The sequence below is a fragment of the Mercenaria mercenaria genome, chromosome 1 (genome assembly GCF_021730395.1).
Source record: "Mercenaria mercenaria strain notata chromosome 1, MADL_Memer_1, whole genome shotgun sequence".
NCBI classification, from domain to species: domain Eukaryota; kingdom Metazoa; phylum Mollusca; class Bivalvia; order Venerida; family Veneridae; genus Mercenaria; species Mercenaria mercenaria.
In genome coordinates this window covers 89,016,458-89,043,306 of record NC_069361.1, presented here as the reverse complement: position 1 = coordinate 89,043,306, position 26,849 = coordinate 89,016,458, and the positions used below count along the sequence as shown (strand labels likewise).

Sequence of the window (26,849 nt, the reverse complement as noted above, 5' to 3'; positions counted from 1 at the left end):
CGAAGAATGAAAACCAGCTCCTTAAGGGAGGTCACTCCCATAACCAGTCACAATTACAATTTTGGAAAATGAAAATGAAAGAGCTGGAAATTCCGGATTTTGATTTCATACAGAAGGTTTAGGTCTGAATTTTTCGGCAAAAAGAAAATTGGTGAGTCTAATGTTTAATTTTGTTAACATTTCTTCTACGAAATTCAATCAAGCAGAATCTATAAGCAGGTCTAAGTTACAGCTACGGATTTTACTCTAAAAATTGAAAGATATTTCAGTCTGTTATTGTAATTTGTAGACTGGCTATATGAAATCTGTTGAAATTACATTTTAACTCAAAATTAGTCTAAACCGCAGTTTTAAACTTAATGACTAACAGATTGCATGCATAAATGAAGGTAAGATAATACTGTATGTAGTTAATATTATTGTAGCATTTGAAGTTGCCAAGACAGCAGGCACAATATAAGCTCATGTGAGCTTTTGAACAGACTTGTACTGAGTGATTTTTTATGACTGAATTTTTTGAAAAACAAGAAAAAATCATGCATCAAAGTGATCCAAAGTGTCTTGTGAATGAGAGTTTTATCTATGCGTGCAATATAAATATGTATGTGTATGTGAAACAATTTCGTTTTAACTGTTAACATGCTGTTTTGAGTTAATTGTAATTTCAACGGATTTCATACACCAACTGACCCAGTTTGTAAATTTACAGACTGATAATCCTTGAAAATTATGGACAGCCCATATACCTGTAGAATGTCTGCAAAAACATGGAAATCATAGACCTGGTAATCAGATAATAGCGGATTCAATTTGACTCAGCTAATGTTGTGACTACACCCCTCATGCCCCCAAGCACCTGTATAATCTGAACTATATTTTCAGGAAAAATAGAATGATCAAAAAAACGAACAGAAAGGATAAGATCCTTTGGAAGCACAAAATGCAAGCAAAATTTTATAAAGGCATTGGCTCAAGCAAACTTTATTTATTCAGAAAGTACATTACATGGATTTAATGATACTAAAGGACCAGAAAATATAAAAACCTTTGAGTTTACATTTTTAATAATTTCATTGTGGCGGCCAAATAGATAAGGCACATGTCTCTCAATCATGAGGTTGAAGGTTTGAGTCCAGTCAGAGGTAGCTAGCCTAGCTTTTGTTGCTGAAGAGTGACCGGATGGCAGTTAAATAGTGGTTACCAATTTCCTATCTACATTGTGCTTCAGGCATTTATTAAAAATAGGAGTCTGCGGTGTTTTGAGGTCTCTCATATAATATATTAAACGCTATATCATGTCTGTGATATTCAAGCCTACTTTTTCATAAAAAACGCTTCTATCATGTTTATGTGTTATTCTGGCTTGAATCATCTAGAGGCATACTGTACAACCAGTTGCACAGTAACATGTCTTAACTTATAGATTCTGGCTTTAGTGAAATAGAAAGTTGAATAATTTTCAAATGGTATTGATGGAAATGTGCTAGTTGTGAGCAAGTTTTAGTAGGTGATGAGTGAACTGGTCAGTTTCTATCTAAAGGAAAGGCAAATGCAATGAAAAGAGATGTCTGTTTACAAGTAAGATGACAGAATGTGAAGAAAATGCAGCTTTGTCTAGGTTAACTACCAATGAATATAATTACAGTTAAATTCTTATTCATTTTAATTTTGTTCTAAATATATAATCACATAAATAGAAAGAAGAATAGAGATATGGTTCTTGCACAAGACACATCATGTCAAGCTGATCATTGAATCCAAGTTTTTTTTTAATCCATCCATGAATAACAAAGTTACAGATTCTATAGGAGACATTCAATATTAAATTAAGGGAGATTTATGGTTCTTGCATGCAAAACATAATTCCCCCCCCTCCCCCGAGCAGATGAACCAGGTCTATAGGTCAATGGTCATGGTCACAAATTGAGCTCAAAGGTCAAATCTGCCGGTCTTACTGCATGTCTAAAGCATAACTTACCAACCAGTCAAGTTATTGACTTCAGACTTGGCATGTAGGCAGGTAGTGATGAGACAATGTGCATAGAAAAAACACACGCACATTACCCACAAATGTCTTTGAACCACCTTGAGCAGTAATCTAATTTGTGATAAGAGTTCCCGCTATGAGTGTGGGAGGACATGGGTAAGCTTTCTGGCTTCGTCATAACGAAGACGCAATAAATGGTACTACTAGCTTCCTCGTCAGTCCCAAAATAGAATATGTTGAAATATGGCATTAGTTGGTGTTTTCATCTTCCAAGTTTTAATTAACAGTATTACTTTTAAAATACCAAATTTGAAGTAAGTGGAAAATATTTAAAAAAAAAATTACATCTTCTTAAATATATAATCACATAAAACGGATTTAATTTGGAGAGAGATGGGGTGCTAAGTCTCTATCTGCATATAATTATAAATGTTGTTTTAGTAGTTTATAACTGTAGTTAACCTAAATGTATGAGAAATTTTAATGTACTATTAATTTAAAATATTTGGAAAGCATAAGAAAAAATTGGTCTCAGAAGTCAAAGTTTGAAATGACACCCCTGCTCATTATAAAGCATGACAGGTTGGCTTAATTAGTTTTATAAGTAATTAGCTTCAACCTGTATGCTTAAATTGTTTTTTACACCTAAATGAATGTGACAGTTTTCACACAGGAAATTGAACATGAAAAGAAACTACCGGTAGTGTAAACTTCAACTATTAGTGATAGAATTTACTGCCAGTTTGTCAAACTTTTCTGCCAGTATAATAATTTGTTCTATAATTGTGTGTTTCAGCAGTCAAGTTGCTAACTTTATTTAGAAATCCTGTTTTGAGTCCAGCGTCTATCAGAATTCACTTACTACCTATCAGTACGTATGTTTTATTTTACACTTCCACTTTTAGTGTTATATTGGGGAACATTTTAGGGGTTACAATGTATTTTAGGATACAATGTATATACGTCATGGTATAAAGAAGATTTGAAATTTTGTTTTGTTATATGTCTTGCCGACTTAAAATAAAACGTATCTTATCAGTTGTTTATTTTTAGGGTGTTTTTTTTTTTTTCATGAAAACTTTACACATCGTTACTGTTAATATTTGTGCACTACATATTCATAACATAATACATTAAACATCGGCTTTAGTATGATGTCTATTTTCACTTTATTTTTCACTTTTTTCTTGTTTCTTTTATATCCATAAACATTTTAGAGTTTGATCTTACTCAAAACTATATTTATAACTTTGATATTGTTCTCTTATAAAAATTTAAAAAAAGAAGTGTTAATTATCATTGACCTTTGTCGCTTTCTACAACTTCACCTGCTTTTTGACATATAGGCATTTGATGCATTTGTTTGGTCAATAATGATGCTATATATTATAAAAAAAACATTTATGGACAGTCCAGGACCTAAAAAAAATAGATATGTTCAAATGTGCTGTTAAATTGATCCTGACTAATGAAATTATTTGCTTATTGCTTATATTGCTTATTTCCTTAACTTTTTGCTTGATGTATTTCTTTGCCATTCCTCACCACAAACCCACTGACGGGGGATACCAATTCATCAAAATTTACTTGTATCAATACAGGAATAATGTCTGAGAGTGAGAGAGGCGCACCAGGTAATCCAGATTTTAAGAGACCCAATGATCCGGAAGCTTCACCAGCTGGCAACGATGCTCCCAGGGGCAGGGGAGGTTTTCCTAGAGGAAAGTCTTATGGGAGTTATAGAGGCAGAGGCAGAGGGGATCAAGGGAATGCCCCTGTGATGTCTATGGCAAGAGGGAGAGGTAACCATTACAATGATCCAGGTATGTCACCAGGGAACAATTCTTCAAACAGAGGGTATGATGGAAACCAAGGTGGTCCTTACAGTAACCAAAGTAACTGTAATGATAATAATTTTCGTACACCATCTCCTGCAAACAGGAAGAGATCACATTCTAAAGAAGGACACAGAAGTAGTTCAAACAGTAGAGATGATAACAGAAATCAAGGCAGAGATGGTTCACGAGAAAGGAGTAGAAGTGGAAGTAGACCATATGAAAAAAATGGCAAAGGATACAGAGACAGATCTCGGTCAAAGGAGAAAGGTAACAGCAACTCATGGAATAGATCACCTCAGAATAACTGGAGTCCTAACAATAATAGACAGAACTATTCATCTCCAAATCCTAGATATGAAAGCGGTTACTCCCCGCAGCAAGGACAATCAGGTTATGGTCACTCACAGTGGACACAGTATGATAATTACTCACCACAAGGGGGACAGTATAACTATGATTACTCGCCACAAGGGGGACAGTACAGGAGGGGTTCAAACAAATACTCTCCAGAAAAACGTGGTCGAGGAAGGCATGGTGGTCAATATAGTAGTACAGACTTCAGCAGTGATGGGCAAACACCAGATAGAAATCGCCGTAGATGGGTAAAAACGATTTTTACTTAAAAAATATTGCAGAAATCTGTTGAGTTTGGCTTCTGAAAGTTTAATTTTTAAATTGTATAAAAATTATTACAATTTGTTACAAATGTCTTCAAAAATCATCAGGTATTAACGATAATGACTCTTTGAATATTTAGTGTATGCAATACATTTGTACTATTTATAGGTTATCTAACATTGTTCTGTTCAATAGCTATGGTGATAAATTTGGATGAGTACCCATTTGAAGAAAACTTGCAAGTCCAGTATGTTTTTCGGATGGGTAGGAGTCCAGATATATGGCATAATGTACAAGACAAATTTAAATAACCTTTTTATTCTGTGCTTATTTTTCTCAGTAGGAACTGAATAAACCACCAGACAGACAGGACTTCATTTTTTAAACGCACAGAATTTGTTGAACCTTGATTTATGTGATAATCCTGCTGGTAATTTTACTAATCAGTGGCTTTTATTGTTAAATTAACATAGAGATTCGAATAATTGCATTTACCAATATGGAATATTATAATGTATCTGGTACGAAAATATGATGAACGGTCGTTAGTCACTTGGTACCAATGTGAATCACTGGTTGGAAGAAAAAAGTAGGTGTACAGTACATGTATTGATTAGAAAAGAATGGGTCACACTGCTGTTACAAGATGTATTGTATGTATTGCAGGAGGAAGATCCAGATGTGTTCTTGTCTAAAACCTTATCATCCATCCTGCGACACAATGCTGAAAGGTTTGGATTCAAGTTAATGAAAGGTATTGTTCCATTTGTCAGTGTTTTGTATATTTCAAGGGCCAGCTTTAGGCCAGAAAGTAGGGTTCTCACCAAATCTTGATAAAAATACATCACTGTTATATTTTTCAGTTAAAGCTCTGTGTACATTATGTAAAATTAAATATCTGAAACAAAAATTTCTATTTAAAAAAAAAGCACTTTTAGCATGATTTTCACCTGCCAATGAACCTACCTCCATTCCGAAAAAGTGAAGAAAAAAACACTGTTGTGAAGTGCAGTTTTTACAGAAAATAAAGAAGTTGAAAGTTTTGGGTTGTAAAAATATTGTATAATTAAAAGCCGCAAAAAAGGAAATAGAAAAAAGTGTAAATAAAGAAACAAGAGGTGCCTTAAGTATTTATTTTTTTATTTTTGCATAAAATGCATGAGCTGTTTTTGCACTAGTCCCACTATATGACAAACTATTGGGGTCAGTATGTAATTCTAAACAAATGTCTGAGGCAAGACTAAATTTTGAAGTGCAGTTTTTACAGAAAATAAAGAAGTTGAAAGTTTGGGTTGTAAAAATATTGTATAATTAAAAGCCTCAAAAAAGGAAATAGAAAAAAGTGTAAATAAAGAAACAAGAGGTGCCTTAAGTATTTATTTTTTTATTTTTGCATAAAATGCATGAGCTGTTTTTGCACTAGTCCCACTATATGACTTGAACTATTGGAGTCAGTATGTAATTCTAAACAAGTGTCTGAGGCAAGACTAAATTTTAGTCCTATATATAAGACCTGACACAACTTATATGACCTTATGCATTCATTTTAATTGATATTTTACATGTTTTATTTTCCATATTGAAAAAAGTCATTTATAATAAAAATTGAAAAATGTCACAAAAAATGAATGTTGAATGTAAAATAACTTTTTTCACATCTTAATATTTGGGCAGGACTAGATTTGCACTTGGCATCCATCTACTTTAAGAAGATGCCCAGTCTATTTCATTCCCAAACCTGACACAATCTGCCCGACATCTGTTTATTACACTGCTCATTGCTATCAGGAAAATAAGGATTAAGGATACTGGGTGTTCTGCAGTTCCAGGTGTATTGCTTTTAGCTGGCATAGCAACAGTCTACGTTTGAATCAAACTTTTGCAACTAAACAGGGGATATAATTTAATAAGCTGCTTCAGTTAGACAGTTTTTATTTTGTAAATGAAGTTTTCAGTCTTTCAGTCGTTTTATTTTTCAGAAGTTATAAAATATATGTCAACTGTTAATGATTTCTTAAAGAGATAAATTTCTCAAATCAATATTTCAGGAGGTTTTCTGTATGTAGATGACATATTACAGTATGTTCATAAGTTACATGGCTACACAGCAGAAGATGTAAAGAGAATAGTGGACAGCAATGACAAGAAAAGATTTGCACTGGAGTCTGAGGAAGGTCGACTCAAGATAAGGGCAAACCAGGGACATAGTATAGAGGTAATCAAATTGCCTTTTGATTTGAAGAGGCATTCATAGGATTTATATAGGCATTTGGTCCCCATTTTTTGAAGAGCTTCTTTAAACTTGGTCTGTAAGATACATGAAAGGTCCTACCTCAATTTTGTTCAAATGGAGGCAGTTGACATGGTTTTTTTTTCATTCTAAACCCAGTTGTTACCATTCATTAGTCAGTGTGTCATACATACATGTTATTCATGGTCAATTATCCAAGGCCAAGTTTTATACTAAACACATTAGTTTCCATTCATGATTCTGTTTACCATACATGTATTCAAGTCAAACAGTCGAGGTCAGGTGAGTAACTTAGAGCATTTATAGCCCTCTTGTTTCATGCTTTTTACAGATTCTGTCATAACTGTCTTATGTTGTATGATTTATGTAAAAAGATATATATTGCAATCATTTTAAATGAAGGTATGGTATGTTAACTGCCTGTAAATGGTATGGAAGTACTCAATTCTGTATTCTATTTCAGGTTGAGGACTTGGATCTAACACCTATATCATCTGCTGATGAGGTTCCCGTGGTTATACATGGAACATACTATACATCATGGGAGCTTATTAAAAAAACTGTAAGTTTTAATTGACAATTTCATTTTTCCACCTTTGAAAAATGTTGAAATTACTTTCCATAAATCTTTTACTCTGAGCACACCGTGAAAATATCTTTGTTTCACCTCCATTGACCCTTGCCATTAAAAGACTTCGGTATGTAGCCTAGGTAGGTATAAATATGGAAAATATTATTTTTTAAAACTACATTTCCAGTTAATAAACAGTGTTGATTTTAAAATTCAGCCTTTGCCTCTTGCATTTTTGTCACCTTATTCATCCATAATTAACTACTTTAAATACCTTAGGGCTTAAAAATTTGTTAGAATTTAATCCTGATGAAGGTCTAGATAAGACTGAAACTGGTAGATCTATTAAAATAGTCTTAATCACCCCCGTGTTTGGCGTGTTGTTTCTCAATCAGCCCCTGTCCCCTTAGTAAGTTTACTTAATAAATACATTTGTAATCTGTATCAGCTGTTTCATTTGCAGGTAACAAACCTGTTAGGTTTCCTTTAGAACCAGAACCACTCACCCTAAAGATAATATTGCTTTTGTTTTTGTAATAGAGTAATGTGAGGAGAGGTTGTTTTGTGGGTAGATAGCAGGAGTGGAAACAGAGAGAATTTTATCTTAGGCCCTGAAAAAAATGTAGACCCGTTGAATTCAAGTCATTTTGAGTTTTCTTAAACAAACACAAAAATTTAATGCAGGATGTATTTTTTAGTGATGATAATTTTTGAGCAATTTGTAATAAATACAGAGGTTAGTGGTAGTAGTGGTGTGTGACCTAGGAAGTTTTGAAATGTAAACAAACCTGAACTTTTCATTTTTTCGTCAATTCAGCAACCAGTTACAAGCTTTTAATCATCATACACTGAAAATGGACATTTCAAGGATTTTATTGACGATTTTACCTTTGATTTTACGTTTGTGCACACATTTTAATGTTGATCATCATAAACAGTACATGTATTCGGACAATCAAAAGTTCGGACAAACTTTTCCAGCGGTAAAGATTAACAGTTTCCTGTTTGACTTCATTGTAATTGGAGAACTCTGTTTTTATGAAGATATTGTCACTTCACACTACATTGTCGGCGAGAAGTCCAATAATAATTTTCACTGTTTTGAACATCATAACGTTTCGGACAATCAACATTTCGGACAGATTTTTTCCAGCGTTCATATAAACAGTTTCCTGTTTGACAACATTACATTTGGTGAACTTTCTTTTTATGAACATTTTGTAACATCATACAAGTTAGCCGAAAAGAAGTCCAGACGTAATTTACAACATCTTGAACTTGATATTAGTGTCCATAGATCCAAGTGGCTCAGAGTGTGTTTGTTATTATGTGGTGACATTCATCCATGCCCAGGTCCAGTAAATTACAGTAATTTCAAAAAAAGAGGTCTTCATTTCGTCCACCTAAATGTTCGCAGCCTGCTGCCAAAAATTGATGAAGTCCGCATTATTGCACGAAATACCAATGCGACATGTCTGTTGCTAACGGAAACTTGGCTAGATCAATCAGTCTTCGACTCGGAAGTTGCCATTAATGGTTATGTCATCCAACGTAAAGATCGAAATCGACACGGTGGAGGAGTTTGTATTTTTATTCGTAAAGACATTGCTTTCAACAACAGAGACGATTTGAATCATCAGGAGCTTGAAGGAACTTTTATTGATATTTTACTTCCAAAAACGAAACCGATTTTATGTGGTGTTTTATACAGACCTCCGAAGCAGTCTAACTTTTATGAGATTTTAGAATCAGTATTTTTATCCAGTGTATCTCTGATTAAATCAGAAACAGTCATTTTAGGGGATTTTAATACAGACGTGTCAGCTAAAAACAAGTGTCCTCTAGTCAGGAGTTTGAAATCTTTGTGTGATATGTTTAGTCTTAAACAAATAATCAATAATTTTACAAGAATTTCACTTTCATCTTCTACAACTATTGATTTGGTCTTGGTATCAGATCCTAAAAATATTTCACAGAGTGGTGTAATTGACTGTTGTGTTAGTGACCATATGATGACATTTTGTACCAGGAAAGTTTCACGTGAATTTATTGGAAAACATAATACTGCTACTGTTCGTTCTTTAAAGCATTATAATAAAGAAAGTTTTCAACAGTCTCTTTTGGGTTCTGACTGGTCATCAGTTTTATATTGTGATAATGTAAGCAGTGCTTGGAATAATTTTAAATCAATTTTTGTCTCTACTTTAGATACCATTGCTCCTCTAAAATCTGTTCGCATAAAACAAAGAACTGAAGAATGGGTTGACTCTGAAGTTCTAGAATGTATTAAGGCTAGGGATAAGGCTTTTTATAATTTCAAGAATGTCAAATCTGAAGAAAACTTTAATCTTTTCAAGTCCTCGAGAAACAAGGCTAATACTGTTATTATGAATGCAAAAAAGAACTTCTTTAAATCTTCTCTTGAAAACAATAAAAATGACTCTAAGTCTTTATGGAAAAGCCTAAAAGATCTAGGTTTACCAAGTAAGAATAATCAGTGCTCAAGTAATATTGGTCTGACCATTGATGGTAACATTTGTTTTGATAAACTTAAGGTGGCAGAAAAATTTAACTCATTTTACACCTCTGTTGCAGATAAACTTGTGAGCAAATTACCAAACTGTGTTAATAATTTTGGTATGAATTTTGTTTTTAATTTTTATTCTTCTAAAGGTGTAAAGCCTGATAGTTTTTCATTTTCAGTTGTTTCTGAAAATAAGGTTTTGAAATACCTAAACAATCTTTGTCCAAATAAGGCGACAGGTTTAGACGGGATTCCCTCACGTTTTGTTAAAGACTCGGCCTCTATTATTGCTGGTCCACTTTCACATGTTATAAACTTGTCAATTATACAAGGTACTGTCCCTGATGAACTTAAGTCTGCTCGTGTAGTGCCTTTGTACAAAAAGAATGATAAGACGGATGTTGGGAATTATCGTCCAGTTTCTATCCTTAGTATTGTATCTAAGATCTTTGAGCGAGTCATTTATGATCAGTTAGAACAGTACCTTGTGCAAAATAGTCTTTTGTATGAATATCAGTCAGGTTTTAGACATGGGTTTTCAACTGATACATGCCTTATTCACCTCACAGATTATATTCGTTTTCAGATGGATAAAGGTCATCTTGTGGGTATGGTTCTTTTAGATCTACAAAAGGCATTTGATACCGTCAACCACTCAATTCTTTTAATGAAACTAAGAGCATTGGGTCTCACAGAGTCCTCTATCAGATGGTTTTCTTCGTATTTGTCTGATAGACGCCAGTTGGTTGAAATATCATGTACTTTGTCTTCTTCTGCCAATATAACATGTGGTGTGCCCCAGGGATCTATATTAGGGCCTCTGCTTTTTCTTATTTATGTGAATGACATGTCAGCTGTTGTAAAAAACAAGCTGCTTCTCTATGCTGATGACTCAGCAATTCTTGTGTCTGCCAAAAACAAGTGTGATATTGAAAATCTCTTAAGTCAGGATCTGAATATTGTCAGTCAATGGCTTGTATGTAATAAACTATCTCTTCACCTTGGTAAGACAGAATCTATTTTATTTGGGTCAGTACAAAGGTTAAAAAAACATGGTAATCTTGATATAAATTGCAATGGTCAAACTATTGAATCCAAATCTTCAGTTAAATATCTTGGTGCAACCATTGATCAAAGTTTGTCATTTGAGTCAGTGGCTAGGTCTGTTATTAAGAAATCCAATGCTCGGTTAAAATTCCTCTACCGTAAAAGTGAATTCCTCACTTTGCACACAAAAAAGCTCTTAGTTACATCACTTGTACAATGTCATTTCGACTATGCCTCTTCTACTTGGTTTAATAGTTTAACACAGGAATTAAAACACAAGTTACAGGTCACACAAAATAAACTTATACGTTTTGTGTTGAATTTAAATCCCATGTCACACATTGGAATTGAGCATTTTTCACGTCTTAACTGGTTACCAGTTTCAAGTAGAGTTAATCAAATAACTCTCTGTCATGTTTATAAAATAAATTCTAATATTGCTCCTTCATATTTAAGTGAACACTTTACCCCTATCAATACTGTTCATGATTATCCCACAAGGTTCAGAGCAAAGGCAAATGCCTCCCTTGATGGTACAGGTTTTTCAATGTCAGATAGTAAGAGATATGCTCTCCCAGTGGTCAAAGGTTTTGGAAAAAAACATTTGCTTATAATGGTTGTTGTTTATGGAACAGTCTGCCACAAAATGTTAGGGATGCCACAACCATGTATTCATTTAAACGTAAGGTTAAGGAACATTTTTTAAGCTTAATATGACTTTTAGTTAGATTGCATTATAGATAGATTTTTGCATTGTGTTTTTTTACTAGTCAATCATTTTTTATACTAGTCAATCATTTTTAAGTATAGGATTTTTATACAAACTTATCTTCGGGTATTTTTCTGTGATTATTTTTTTACTGTGATAAATTATTCTTCCTATGTCATACAATACTATATCTTAAGGACCACAATGGAAATAAGAGTTTATTTTAACTCTTTTTTGTGTAATCCTTAACATATAATGTTGATTGGCATGGCTATATTAATTCATACATGTTTGTTTATTGTTTGATTGTATGTTTTAATTATAAGTCGCCATGTAAATTGTACATTTTATGTTGAAATAAATCTATCTATCTATCTAGTAGATAGATATAACAATATAATATGCTTGATTGTTTGTTGAAGTGACTTTGTACTCTGTACTCAACATATCAGGTAATGTATTTGATGAAAGTACAAAAATGGATTTTGTGTAAAACTGTAGTGGTTTATAACTGCATGTATAAGCTGCTTCATCTAAACATTCTGAAAATCATTGTGTCAGACCACCTCAGTAGCATTTATGTAAATTCCAATTCAAGTTTCCCCCCCCCCCCCCTGCTTAATTACCGAAGGTGTGAAAGATGGCGCTAGTATTTTCCTTGCTTAGTGCACAGCATTAAAAGGATAGTTCAAGGACTGGTCGGTCAGGTGTCAGTATAATATATCATGTTATTGTGTCTGTGGCATGATATCCCAGTGTGGCAGCACTATAAAGTTTGGCATTGTGCTCACTGCTTCAAGTAGATGCCAACATTTATATGACTGAAAAATTGTTGAAAAAAGCTGCTAAACCTGTACATGTACAAATCAGTGTGTTCTGGAAAAATGTTTCAGAAATGGTACCAGTCTAAATAAACATTTATATAAAAGATAAAAGGTAAGGGTAGATTTTTCGGAAACGCACAGTAAAAATATTGTAGACGGGTTGCTTCAAAAATCCAACACCAAAATACATTATAAATATATGAAAATACAGAAAAATGGGGGAGAGGAGTGGTGGGAGGTGTGGGGGGGGGGGGGGAGCAAGTAAGGGGTAGATAAAGTCAAAGTTTGGTTTATGTACTTTTAATGTTGATTTCATTGATAATGTAATAAAGTTGTGTAATAACAATATATAATTATCATTGGATTTTTCACACACTATGATTCAAGATGAATAGAAATAGTGGAGGATGTAGAGGAAAAGATTTTAAAGAACATAGTTAGCTGTCAAATCAGTGAGTCTGAATGACTTATGATTTATTTCATTAATAGTTCTGACTGTTGTTAGCACACACTTTTTGTATCATACTGTCTACAACCTGGAGGAATGATACGGGATCCACCCTCGTAAAGTAGTTCGGCATTTCATGTTCACTGATGGTATTTTCCCAGTATAAGTAATGAAGATCAGGTCTCTTTGCTATTACTTCAAACAGTTTATAGTAATGGAACATTTTTCTGAAATTTTGTGGAAACAGTTCTATAAGGCCTGATGTTTTGGGAAGAAATAATGCATGTGTTAGTCCAGCACCATGCATTCCTATAAGGATATCAGTTTTTCCTATAAATTTTAGTTGTTCTTTCATTGGTACAGATTCCAAAAGCAAACCATTTACACAAATATTTGGATATTTATCATAAACAACCTTATAGATTTCAGCTTCGTTGAATATTTTTCTCTGTACGGATCCTTTTAAATTTCTTGGATGCCAGATTTTGTCACGTCTCCAGATAAAAGTGACCGTTAATTTTCTACAATTCAGAAAATGGTTTTCATTTAATGTGTACTGATTATAAACAAATGTTCGAAATTCCTCTAAATATGGTAAGGAGTTAATCCAGTATTTTGAAAGTATACTTTTCCCCTCCTTCAGTGAAAGAACTAAGTTTTGAAATTTAACATTTCTTTTAAGTTTTGTGACACGTATCAATGGTCCATACAGGGTTGCAAGCATTTCATCCACTTCTGCTTCTGGGTGTGCATCCAAAAGTAAAACAGTCATGTTAATTGGTTGCTGATGAAAAACCATTAACATTGTGAATATACTATGCATGTGTAGCATAATATGATAGAAATTAGCATAATCCTCTCTCTGAATAGCTACAGTAAAACGTCTTTCATAATCAAACGATAGATTTAGTTCTTTGTTATAATTTCCTTTGTCAGAGCTTTTTTCCTGCTTGTGTACCGTCAGGTACTTTAGCATCAGCACATTCTCTAAGGATGCATTGTCCAGTCTGACAGCATATTTTCCAGGGCAGTGTATAGCTAGCAGTCCTCTGGTTGGCTGTAAAACTTCAGCTTCATCTGTACGTAGTTTATGGCTCTTAAACGTATGTAGTTTCTTTCCAGCTTCTGTAAGTCCTGTTGCTTGCCATTTATATAGATGCAGCATCGCATCATGAAGGATAGCAAAGTGTTTACGGTGAATTTCAATTTTTCCGTCACATTCAACAATGGTTTCATTTCCTTCAAAAGCTGAAAACAAACTTTCATTTACTAAATCTGTTTGTAAGAACTTGTACCTTGATTTTTTACTCCCTGCTAATTTTTCGTCACAGTTGTTAAAGCATTTATCAAGATGTTTTTGTGCTGTGTTCTGTAAAACTTTCTCTCGGTCTGTTATTGCGTTTGCTACAACATTTTCATAAGATATGTCTTCTGTCTCCTGATTTCTTGATGTAGAATGTTCAGAACCGTTTAGTTTATTTGATTCTATTTCAGTTTTTCTGTGCTGTGGATACTGATAGATATTTTCTGCAGCAGCTAATATTTTGTTGTGATTGTTGTTGCTGTTGTCTCCAGTTTCTGTACTGTTTGAAGTAGACTTCTGTACAGTCTGATTTGAACGTCTGTTGAATTGTTTCTGTTCTGGTAATTTATCATGCATAAAAAGTGCACTGCTGTATGTCACAGGGGCATAACTCCATTGCTCGATAACTACATTCATGACATACAGTAGAAAAATGTTTATTACTATCAAGAAGAATATCCATTGTTGTCGGGAAACCATTGTGCAGTTGTTGTTTTTTCAGTAATACCGTTCCAATTTTTAGCTCACCAGAGCACAAAGTGCTCAGGGTGAGCTATTGTGATCGCTCACCGTCCGGCGTCCGTCCGTCCGTCCGTCCGTCCGTCCGTCGTCCGTCCGTCCGTCCACACTTTCCTTTAAACAACATCTCCTCCTAAACCAACAGGCCAATTTTGATGAAACTTCACAGGGATGTTCCTTGGATGGTCTTCTCTAAAAATTGTTCAAAGAATTGAATTCCATGCAGAACTCTGGTTGCCATGGCAACCGAAAGGAAAAACTTTAAAAATCTTCTTCTCAAAAACCAGAAGCCCTAGAGCTTAGATATTTGGTGTGAAGCATTGCCTAGTGGACCTCTACCAAGTTTGTTCAAATCATGACCCCGGGGTCAAAATTGACCCCGCCCCAGGGGTCACTTGATTTTACATAGAAAAATCTTAAAAAATCTTCTTCTCGAAAACCAGAAGCCCTAGACCTTAGATATTTGACATGTAGCATTGCCTAATGGACCTCTACTAAAGTTGTTCAAATCATGACCCCGGGGTCAAAATTGACCCCGCCCCAGGGGTCACTTGATTTTACATAGGAAAATCTTCAAAAATTTCTAAAAATAAAGCAGAAGGCCTAGGTCTTAGATATTTCACATGTAGCATTGCCTAGTGGACCTCTACAAAATTTGTTCAGATCAGACCCCCGGGGTCAAAATTGACCCCGCCCCAGGGGTCACTTGATTTTACATAGGAAAACCTTAAAAAATCTTCTTCTCAAAAAGCAGAAGCCCAAGAGCTTAGATATTTGACATGTAGCATTGCCTAGTGGACCTCTACTAAAGTTGTTCAAATCATGACCCCCGGGGTCAAAATTGACCCCGCCCTAGGGGTCGCTTGATTTTACATATGAAAATCTTCAAAAATTTTCTTAAAATAAACCAGAAGGCCTAGAGCTTAGATATTTCACATGTAGCATTGCCTAGTGGACCTCTACAACATTTATTCAAATCATGACCCCAGGGTCAAAATTGACCCCGCCCCAGGGGTCACTTGATTTTACATAGGAAAATCTTCAAAAAATTTCTAAAAATAAACCAAAAGGCCTAGGTCTTAGATATTTGACATATAGCATTGCCTAGTGGACCTCTACAAAATTTCTTCAAATCATGACCCCCAGGGTCAAATTGGCCCCGCCCCATGGGGTTACTTGATTGTACATAACAAAATCTTCAATATTTTCTAAAAATAAACCAGAAGGCCTAGAGCTTAGATATTCGACATGTAGCATTGCCTAGTGGACCTCTACAAAATTTGTTCAAATCTTGACCCCCCAGGGTCAAATTGACCCAGCCCCAGGGTTTACTTTATTGTACATTGGGAAATCTTCATAAATTTGCTTAAAATAAACCAGAAGGCCTAGATCTTAGATATTCGATGTGTAATATTGCCTAGTCGACTTCTACAAACTTTATTCAAATCATGACCCCCGGGGTAAAATTGGCCCCGCCCCAGGGGTTACTTGATTGTACATTGGAAAATTTTCCAAAAAATTTCTGAAAATCATCAGTTTGACATTTGAAACATATTACTCTGGTGAGCGATCCAGGGTCATCATGACCCTCTTGTTCACTGTAGTGTTTGTTTTTGTAAACCATTATTATAACTTGTCACAAATGAATGGTGACTTTATTCAACCAGAATTTTGTAATTTGATAGCCTTTTTTGTTCTTGTTCACTAGGTTTAACACATGACAATTATTGACTTTAGATTGTGTACAATTTGCTGTTATAAAGACAAAAAAAAATTCAAAAAAATTCTTGTGTTATATACAGTAATCAGCTGGACCCACTCAGATTGAACTGAAGTGTTTTCTTTTTTTAAATTAATGTTTTTTTGGCATGATTGAAATGTCTTCTTCCTTGCTTTCATTTCTAAAGTTACTAAATTTTTCATTTTTTGAAACAGTTTTAAATTCACCTGCTTTATTTACAAGATGATTGGTTACATTACTGTTGTTCAGATTTCGGATTCCAATGAAACTGTGTTGTATATTGTTGACCTTCAGATCAGTATAATACACCTCAGCTGGAGCCATATTCCTGTATGGTAGAACTCCATGTATGATATAAATAAGAAACATATTCACAACTACTAATAAAAATATCCACTCTCTCTGGCCCTGAAAATCCATTTTTATTCATTCAGCTGGTCACAAAACAAATTCCATGCAGTTCAACACCTGTTATAAATGCCACTATTTGTTGAATAGTGATACCAATAAACTGCTGCTGAGGTAGCATCAGTTTTTTTTTTCCGGATATTAGTTTGAAAGAGTTCTGTTGATATTTTGTATTGATTTTTGACCTAGCAGTTGGTGTTAAAGAATTGATTTTTGAAGTAGCTAAATATGGTATGTAAAATGATCGCTGTTGAATATGTTATCCAAATGCTTATATGTTAAAACTTACCATTGTCATTAATTGGTTAACTTTGAAAATCTGTGAATGTTGTTCCAAATCAAAGAATTGAAATGATTATGACAGTGATTATGATGATGATTATAATGATGATACTACCATCATCCACAATTTTCATGAAACAACTTCTTATGAACCACTTGATGGATGTTCACAAAACTTGGTCAAATCATCCTTGGATGTAGCACTCTCTTCTTTATAAAGACAGTTCAACTTGACTGCCTTTAAGGAACCAAGGGCTAGTAGAAACAGATAATATTTTGAACAACTTCTTCTTGACGACTGCTTGAAATATCTTCATTTTACATTGGTCAGTGGCATTCTTGAACAGATCAGTCTTAAGTTTGTTCAAATGGTTCAGCTTGACTGCACATAGGACCACAAGAGCTGAAAGCAGAAGGCCTTTAGGCTTTCTACCCAGATGTTCACCTGACTTAGTCAGAAACACCCTTGCAATGCATGGACCATTCTCAAGTTTTTTTAAAATATAAAGGTTCTGCATGACTGCCTTGGGGACCCCTACAGCTAGAAACTAGGGACGTTTGTAAATGACATTTTCTTATGAACAGCTGGAGTGATATTCACCAAACTTGGCAAGAAGCATCCTTGCATGGATCTTCCAAAAGTCTGTTAAAATATTGCTGCTTGACTGCATTTAGGGAATGCTAGTGTCTTTATATATATTGTGTGAAATTCGTGAATCAGCATGGAATATTAACACACTATTTCTCATTTTTGTCATTGCAGGGTTTACGCAGAATGAATCGTAATCATATACATTTTGCTGCAGGAGAACCAGGAGAGAATGGTGTCATTAGCGGTAGGTACTTTCTTCTTCTGCCAGGTGTTGCTGGTCTGTAGCCAGGACATAGAAGTTTTGTGCATATAGCTCAACTGTTCATATTGTTGGCATCAAGTAGAATTGTTTATTATTATGCCTCCCCACCCATTCTTCTTCAAAGAAGAGGGGGCTATATTGCTTTGCTCTTTGTCAGTATTGGTAAACCATTTGGTTTCCCATCAATAACTAGAGAATGCTTGGGCCTTCAATAATCAAACTTCATAGGATGATGGCCTGTGGTCAGTAGATGACCCTGTTCTGGGGTCAGTAAATCAAAGGTCAAAGTCATTACAACCTCTTGACTGAAAATGGGTTTCTGCTCTTGACATGCTATCTTTAGACTACATAGTATGACTGCCTGTCGTCAGTATATGACACATATTTTATGGATCAGTAGGTCAAAATTTAAGGTATATAAGATCTAAATTTCATATTAAAAACATGAACAGTTACTTCATATAGTTTATGTAAACATGAAATTAACACGAGCTTACGACGGCGTAATTTCACAGGATGATTGCCTGTTGTATTTGAGACCATTAGGCTAAAGGTCAGTTGCCTCCCAGAGGCCATTATGGGTGCGTATGTGTTTAACAAATAGCTCTTGCAGTTACTAGAGTCACAGGTTCATTTAACACTAATTTATGATGAATTATTGTATAGTTGGGGAGAAACAGGTAAAGATGAATTAAGATATGGCATTAAAAAAGTTTTATGTTCATAATACTTACGTTATATTTACAGGTATGAGAAAAACCTGTGAAGTGATGATACACCTTGATATGGCGAAAGCTCTGAAAGGTAAAATTATTACATTTTCAAGAGGAAAATAAAATTGCAACAGTGTAAGCCTACCTTATAACAGAATTTATTCTTGATACAAAAATTTAAAATGTCATTTAATCCTTAAAATGGATAGTTTTATTGTCTCTTGAATAAGTAAACGTGAGAGCTGGTTGTGTTTAAATTTGGTCAGTAGACCAGAACCACTGTGTTCTCCTGTTGTTGTTTTTCGGATGATTAATTTTTTTTTTCATATTTATTTACAACAGATGGTTTGAAGTTTTTTCGTTCTGCTAACAATGTGATCCTGTGTAGCGGCGATGAGAACGGATTTATCTACCCTTGTTACTTCTCTGGAGTACTCGACAGATTAAATCGTAAGTGATGTTTATTCATGACATTTTTAAACCAATTTCTTCATCACTGTCTGATAAGACTGTATCGTATAAAATCAATCATGTCAGGCCAATTATTGTAGCAGATACTTGCTGAAATGGAATTCTCTGTTAGTTTCAAAAAATGCTTTGTTTCCTGACAAAATGACTATTTAATTCATGGATTCACACTTTTAAACATAAAATGAATGGTAAGGCCTAAAAAAAAAATTGTTTGTTTCTGGTAACATGCCCCCCTCAAAAATAGGGTAGGTAGGTTGGAAATTTTATTTTTACAATGAAGAAAGAGCAACTGCGCTTTAAAAGTGTAGAAAATATCGAAAGTATAATTTTTTTTCCAATGTCATAAAAACATTTAGGGTTGCAGCAAATTTTTAGGGTAGGATACCTGAAACAAACAATTTTGTTTTTAGGCCTAATTTCTGTTGTTCATTGGGACTTAATTTTGTGGATTAATATAACCATTAAAAATAAGCTTCCAACTAATTTTGACAATTTTACATAAGCATTCTGTGATTTAGAATAGCATGGTTTTTCAAAATATTGCACATATTTCCTGTACAGGATGTTTAATGCACTTTGATCACACGATAAGTGCATCCACAGCTGAAGAGAAACCTTCAGAAAGCAAAAAGAGAAAGAAGAAAAATAAGGGAAAAAACAAACAAGAGGAAGCAACAGAACCTAAAGAGGAGATGCCAAAGGAGCCGGAAACTAAGGAATGTGAAGATGGTGCCACAACTGATGACACCTCTTTGCCAGCAGCGAAAAAACAACACGTGTTACAGCCGGAAACACCAGATAACCATAGTGCTGACAATTCAATGACAGGGAATGTTGAAACAAACAGAAATGAGAATCGTGAATTTGACAGTGATGAAGGTAGTGTGTATTGGACTTGACTTCATATATCTCCCCTGCTGTAGTTGCTTTGGCTGTTTTTAGCTTCCTGCAGTATAGATGTTCTGTGCAACCCCAGTATTACCCGGTAGCTAGATTTTAGTTTGGAAAGGTCACTATATATTTTGGTAGATAACTGATACCTGTAATTATGCATACATTCCTTCTGTTGTAAAAATTTCCTTCATGTTTTTAAAGGTTCAACTGACGTTTTCTTGGATTTTAGGTTGTTTGTTGACTTCAACAATTGAAAATAGAAAATATAGTTATAGGTTGTGGGGTTTGCTTTAAATTTATTGCATACACTTCAGGTTGCTAGCGGAATTTATCTCAATACAAAAGCATATTGAACTAGAAACACTAAGAGGTCAAAAAAAATCAGCTTAAAATGATTTAGGTCCATTTTGTAACAGACAGTGCCTGCTCTTATATATATATATATATATATATATATATATATATATAAAAAGTGTTCTTTCAAGAAATGTATAAACAGACTGATTCAAAATAAAATTCCTTAATTGAGAACATTGCAATCTTTACAAAAGTATAAAATTAATAAGTCATGGTGCTAATTTTGCAGGAAAAGATGATTTTTTTGTTAGAACTTAAAGACATGGAAAAAGCACTATGTATTTTTAATATAAATTTTAATGGTTGATCTCTTCTAAAGCTTTCCATCTTAAATGATATTTCCACAAAAAAAAAAATATGGCTGAAAAAAATCCTTAATGTGCCTTTTATTCCTACTTTCCATCCAATCAAGTAACTGTACTCCTGCCATCTGTAAACAGAAGTGGGGCCTCTTTTTTGTGGATTTCTTGGTCTTGTGAATTTTCAATAAACAGAAAATTGAACACTAATTTTTATCTACAAAAAATGTCTTAAACAAATAGCCATTTGACCGGAAGCACAAAATTTCCCAACCTCAAAATTATAGTTGTGTTAAAATGAATATGTGACATTCTGTCTCTTAAAGATCTCAGTTACCTCAGTTTTGTTGCACAGTGCAGATCAGGGCTCTTTAAAGGGGCATCCCTTAAGGTGAAAAGCAGTTTTTAGCTCAACTTTTTGAAATTTTTTCAACTATTGTTGTCACCCTTAGCCAGTGTTGGCATCCATTTGACAAAAGTTTTGCATTTAAGCAAGTTTCTCTAAAACTACTGTGGGTAATGCTTTCAAAATATGTTGGTTTGTTATATATTGTAAATGATAGCATTGTTTTATAGTTTTCACATTTGTTTTAAAGGGCTCTGCCTCCAAACAAAGGTTATTCTTTTTAAGATTAAAATAAGTGCTTTCATAGTAATAATTATTGTAATGTGATTGAGGGAGTTCTTAACAGTACTTTTGTAATAAAAACACCTGGGTAGTCAGTTAAATATGAAGTAAAACACTCAAAAGTCCTGCAATAGACTTGCGATGTAAACTAGAAGGAAATTTGCTATTAATATCATGCTTATAAATAATCAACTTGCGCATTTGTTTATATTACTGATTTACAATGTTTGATATTGTTTTAAATAATTTCAAATTTCAATGTTTGCCTTGATCAATGCCCCTTTAATGAAGTGGACCCATAATGACACTCAGAAATTCTCATTCGGTTACATAAGCTTCATATGAGATTTCTGCATTCTCCGGATAGCCATGTGCTGGTATGAGTTACATGAATATCCAAAGAATGTGGATACCTAAATCAAGAATGTAATTGCAAGGAAATTACCGATGTCATTAAGGGTCCTCTTCCTTAACATGTGATATGTATCTATAGTAACATTCTCAGGGGACTCCTGTATTTCACATTGATTTCGTTATTTATTCCTTGATTGCAATTAAGATTTATCTTAATTCTGCTGTATTATGTTCGTTTAACCTTTACCGTGCTAAATTTCTAAAATGGACTAGTCCAGCATTCAATTTGGGCAGTACCATTTATTATTTGAAGGGATGTTCTCCAAAAATTTACTGTCTGAATAGCGAACTGCAGATGAGCTTGGTCTACACTGGTTGCAAAGGCAGAATGACTTGCTGCCAGTAGGCTAAAGGTTAAATGTAGTGCTATACACATCCTAAAATTGTCATGTGTGTTTGTTTTTGATGGATTTCTAGGAAAGCTTTGTAAGTAAGTTGAGTGAAGAAAATAATACTGTGAAATAATTAGGTATTATGCTGTTAAGTTTTAATGAATTTATATTTATTTGTAAATACTGGTACATCTTTTTGTATAGCAGAATTGTATAGTATGGAGCAAAGTTGTTGAATATTTTAATATGAAAACAAATAAAACCAAACTGAAACTAATTCTGTTATTTTATTTTTTAAATCTACAACAGTGATGTCAAAGGGATGGCAAGACCCAAGGCTAGTTATTGATGCTGCAGAATCTAAAACTTTGGTGGAAAGTTTATGTAGTAATCCACCATCACACATTGCTGTCTGTTGTGTTGGGCAAAATCTGGGTCAAGAAGATAGTCGGATTAGTGCAATTGTCGTTACTTCGCACCCAAATTCTTATGTATACCACCTATATGATGAGAACAGACATTTGATAAAAGACGGACATTTGGAGCAACTGCTCATTAATAAGGAAATAAACAAAGTAAGTTTTAGTTAATATGCTAAAATATCAATACCTTTGTTTACTTTTATAACTTTCTTATTTTACTGTTATTCTTTTCATTGCAAAGTGGTGTCTTAGTAAGTCAGAAAGTTGCTCTTTGCTTTGCATCTGTATTGTAACACTTTATGTAATGTGAGTTTTACAAGTTAAGTCTATCATAGTTTTGTGCTTCTTGTTTGTTTCAGGTGTTCCACGATATTGGGGCTGTGTCCACTAGTTTGATACGGGAGTTTGATGTTCTTATGGATGGAACACCAATTTGGGACATCTTGGTAAATGCACTTATGCCATTCTGACTTGCAATTATGAGATTTAGTATGGTAGGAGCAGAAATCATCCGCAGAACTTGTCTACTCTCGTAACTTCAGCAGTCCAAGTTCAATAACCAGGTGGACAATGTCTCTATTGAGCTATCACCCTTGGAAGACACACAATTGCAAAACTTGACAGTGTCTGCTCTGTGACTTGAGCATTTCTTATCCTGTGTTCACGAGACTAGGTCATAATGTTTATGAGCATTATATGTTGGCCAAGTTTGATAACCATCCAGACTGTCCCAGTGGTGCAGCAATTACTAGTATTGCCCTTAAATTACTTAAAATTGTGAAAATTGACAAGGTGCTCTCTCTAACTTGAGAAGTTCATATTCAGTGTTCACCAAACTTGGTCACAATGTTTATGCGCATAATTTCTCAGACAGGTTCAGTAACCAGCCAGATAGTCCCACTCACTTTTGAGATATGGCCTTTGAATTACTTGAAGTTGCAAAAATTGACAGTGTCCTGTCTCTAAATTGATTACTTACTTATTTTTCCCCAGACTTAGTCACAACATTTACGAGCATATTATCTCAGGCAAGTTCTTGGCCAAGTTTGATAACCAGTTGGATAGTCACAGTAACTTTTGACATATGGTCCTTGAATTACTTAGAAAAGATAGTCCCAGTAACTTTTGAGTTATGGTCCTTGAATTACTTAGAAAAGATAGTCCCAGTAACTTTTGAGTTATGGTCCTTGAATTACTTAGAAAATAAAAAAAATTGACAGCATCTGCTTGATAACTTAAGCAGTTCTTATCCCATGTTAACCAGACTTAGAATGTTTATGGGCATACTGGCCAAGTTCAATAACAAGCGAGATAATATTTGTCACTGTGGAGTAATGACCCTTGAATTAGTCAGAATTGATGAAATTGGCAACTTGTCTGCTTAAAAAAGTAATTTTGAATGTAAAAAGAAATTTGCTTTGACAGGCGTATACTATCACAGTAAGGGACTCTTGTTGACCATTTTATCTTGATATATGTATTTGAGTCGTAAATATTGGTTAAAGTGTTGATAAACAAAATATTCTTATTTTTTTTTATCCAGATGTTGTTCACCAAATTGTCACCACTTCCAAGTATGGATTTAGAAGTACTAAAGTTTGACAAAGGAATGTTTAAGAAATGGACAAAACTGAATGAAGATTATGGCCAGAAAATGTCCAGTGAGGACAGTTTTGATGCTGATATCGTCGGTGACTTAGTTGGGAGGGGAAAACTAATGTGGGATTTATATAGGGTCTGTTCTAAGTAAGTTTAGTCTTCATCTTTATTATATTGACACATTCTGTTATGCATTTTTGGTAAAAATCTCTTCTTGAGTTTCCAGTTCTTGATTAAGCTTCTAAATATAACTTTCTGCAAATGTGTTGATGACACGGTGTCATCTTTATAACGATCAGTCAGATACTTATTTAATGGCATTTTCGTTGAAAAACTTACCTTTTATAGGTTATTCAATGTATTTCCTGCTCATGCTTAGTTTTCTTCAAGTGTTGGCCACGGTTACTATAATGGCTTGCACAGCTTGTAATTCTTAATAATGGTGGTGTATAAGATAAATACAAGTTATACCTAAAAAAAATAAGACATAGCCACAAAAAAACAGATTCATTTAAAAATTGTGTAATAAAATTGTCACGAAACTAGTGCTTTCGTAGTGGCCTGGTAAAATATCCTTGATTTGATGTATTGGTGGCAGACATGATCTAATGCCCTAGGCCATATGGCAGACCTTGAACATCACACAGGGACATCATAAAAAGGTGTTCATTAATATATAACGTCATAGCTATATACTATTATGGTCTCTCAAGAATATAATGATACAATTTTGTTTGAAAAATCTGGTAGGAAACAGCCATAAAGGCCATTAGGCAGATGTTTTCAAATCAAAGCTTTGTATGGAACACAAGTATCAGCGATCTGCTAAACTAAAGCATTCTCAGTTGAGAAATTAATAACTTGGGGTGTACTTACTTGGTATGAATAATATACATCGAGGGTCCCCAATTAGCACATGCCATTCTGGCTATAAATTTAAAGTATGTTTGGGTGACTTTGATATATCAAGCCCATTTTTGGGATGTCCAACGATCTCATTGTGGCAGTCTGCCAGAGATGGCCAATGAAAATCAGGATTGAGATGGGAAGTAGGCAAATCAAGCCATCTATATAGTCTCAGATTTAGAGCGAGAGTACATTTATCATTTCCAGCTGATAATGAATTATAGAAATAATTCCCCTTCTTTTCTTCACAGAAAGTTACAATTAAACGAGGGGCTTAAGAAAAAACTAAAGAAGGAGATTTTTGAAGCAGCAGTTCCGTCCACTGATAGTTTTTTAGCTGAAAAGATAAAGGTTCTTAAGCTTGAAAAAAAGGGGAAGAAGCCGACTGAAAAGCCAGAAGGAGCATCTCAACAACCAAATCAGCAGCAGCAGCAGCAGCAGCAGCAACAGCAGCAACAACAGCAAAAACAGCAACAACAAAAACAGCAAGGGAAAAGCAAGAAATCAGGGAAAGGAAAGAAGAAGTAGGAACCATTCTAAATGGCTTCTGTTTGATATATAAACTGTGGAGAAGACTTTTTATTCTTGAATTAAAGAGAAAATTGTTTTTCTAAAATCCAAGTTATAGAAAAACACAAATTATATATTATTAGTAATTTTGAGTTCAATGATACTTATATTTTACCTTATATACATTGTTTATAAGTGATAGATTAGCAGTATTCTGCATATATGTCTTGATGAATTTACTTATATTAGTTTACCTGATTATCATACAGCAATTTTATCCCCAAATCAGTTTTTGTTTTTTCATGTTCTTCACTAAAGAGGATTTTTCCTGTCTTGTACATATTTTCCAAAATGAGTATCTTTCAGATCATGTTTATCGTTTTGTTAAGACTATGACTTACTTTATTTAATCATAATGAATTAGCTGTTTGCACACAGTTCCTCTGGTTTTATTTAATTTCAGAAGTATAGAGTGAATTGTCTAAAAGAAGTTTTAATTGTCAATCTGTGATATTGTTAAGGTTTAATGTTTTCTATATCAGTTGATTAAAAAAAATGGGGTATTTTGGGGGAATTTTTGAACTGATATTAAATTTTTAATCAAGTTTTAGATTTTACTTTTACACTAATTTTCTTGACTGTGTCAGTTTGCTTTTAATCAATAGTATATTGATATTGTGTTTACTGATGTAGTAAATATTTTTCACTGTTAATATTCATACTTGTTGATGTCTAGCAAGATATGTTGTTAATTTATGAGGTAAATTTTAGCCTATGCTTTTCACTGTAAATAAGCCCCAGTCACATACATGTATTGAATTGAGTTTTGATTATTTTATCGCATTTATTGTAGATTTAAGATTTTTATTTTTGCAGAGTAAATATTATATTTACAATTTGTCTGCAAACTGGACTGCTTTTAGCTTGCATAAAAAATCATGTTTAAATATTTTACTCACAACTGCCAAGCAGTATTTATTTTGATAATGTTATTTATGTGTCAGTGTAAATATATTGCTGCCCCATTGCCAACATCTGAAAAGGTTGAATACACTGTTGTAATAATGGGCTATCTATCTGCCGTTGACGTCAAACCCCTTGTATGAATGCAGTACATCTTCATATGTTTCTGTCTTTATTGGCTACATATTGGTGTCATTCTTGTCCATGCCTTTTGGGGCAGTATTTGACTGTACTGTTTGCAAAGCTAGATTTCTAGGATTGATTTTGGCAGTGATAGGGAAATCATTAGGGTTATGGGTAGATTACACCATTGTAGAATTTACAAACTAATGTGTGTTTCTGTCTCAGCCCTTTTGGAGAAAGTGTATGGATAGGTATTGGTTATTTTCCTGTTCTTTTAAGCTCACCTGAGCCAAA

At 34.0% G+C, this 26,849-nt stretch overlaps 1 protein-coding gene across 2 annotated transcripts; it reads left to right on the top strand.

Annotated features, from left to right (window-relative positions):
• Positions 1 to 16: 16 nt before the first annotated feature.
• LOC123564483 (uncharacterized) lies at positions 17 to 26,575 on the top strand. 2 transcript variants are annotated; one of them, XM_053516737.1, is made up of 14 exons: positions 17 to 151; positions 2,784 to 2,858; positions 3,589 to 4,427; positions 5,110 to 5,197; positions 6,492 to 6,658; positions 7,158 to 7,256; positions 17,834 to 17,906; positions 18,672 to 18,728; positions 18,980 to 19,087; positions 19,670 to 19,987; positions 22,342 to 22,607; positions 22,814 to 22,900; positions 23,998 to 24,200; positions 25,211 to 26,575. In XM_053516737.1, exons 3-14 carry the CDS (start codon positions 3,594 to 3,596, stop codon positions 25,485 to 25,487), a joined length of 2,577 nt encoding a protein of 858 aa, XP_053372712.1. In that variant the 5' UTR covers positions 17 to 151; positions 2,784 to 2,858; positions 3,589 to 3,593; the 3' UTR covers positions 25,488 to 26,575. The 2 variants fall into 2 exon arrangements, with proteins under 2 accessions (XP_053372712.1, XP_053372714.1); XM_053516739.1 differs by having other exon boundaries at positions 39 to 151; positions 2,787 to 2,858.
• Positions 26,576 to 26,849: the final 274 nt, after the last annotated feature.

What these genes read in the sequence shown, in the direction of transcription:
- LOC123564483 (XM_053516737.1), top strand. Translation starts at nt 3,594, where the DNA reads ATGTCTGAGAGTGAGAGAGGCGCACCAGGTAATCCAGATTTTAAGAGA. An exon ending in TGAATTTGACAGTGATGAAG is followed by an intron (nt 19,988 to 22,341) that starts GTAGTGTGTATT and finishes AATCTACAACAG; the next exon opens with TGATGTCAAAGGGATGGCAA. An exon ending in CACCAATTTGGGACATCTTG is followed by an intron (nt 22,901 to 23,997) that starts GTAAATGCACTT and finishes TTTTTTATCCAG; the next exon opens with ATGTTGTTCACCAAATTGTC.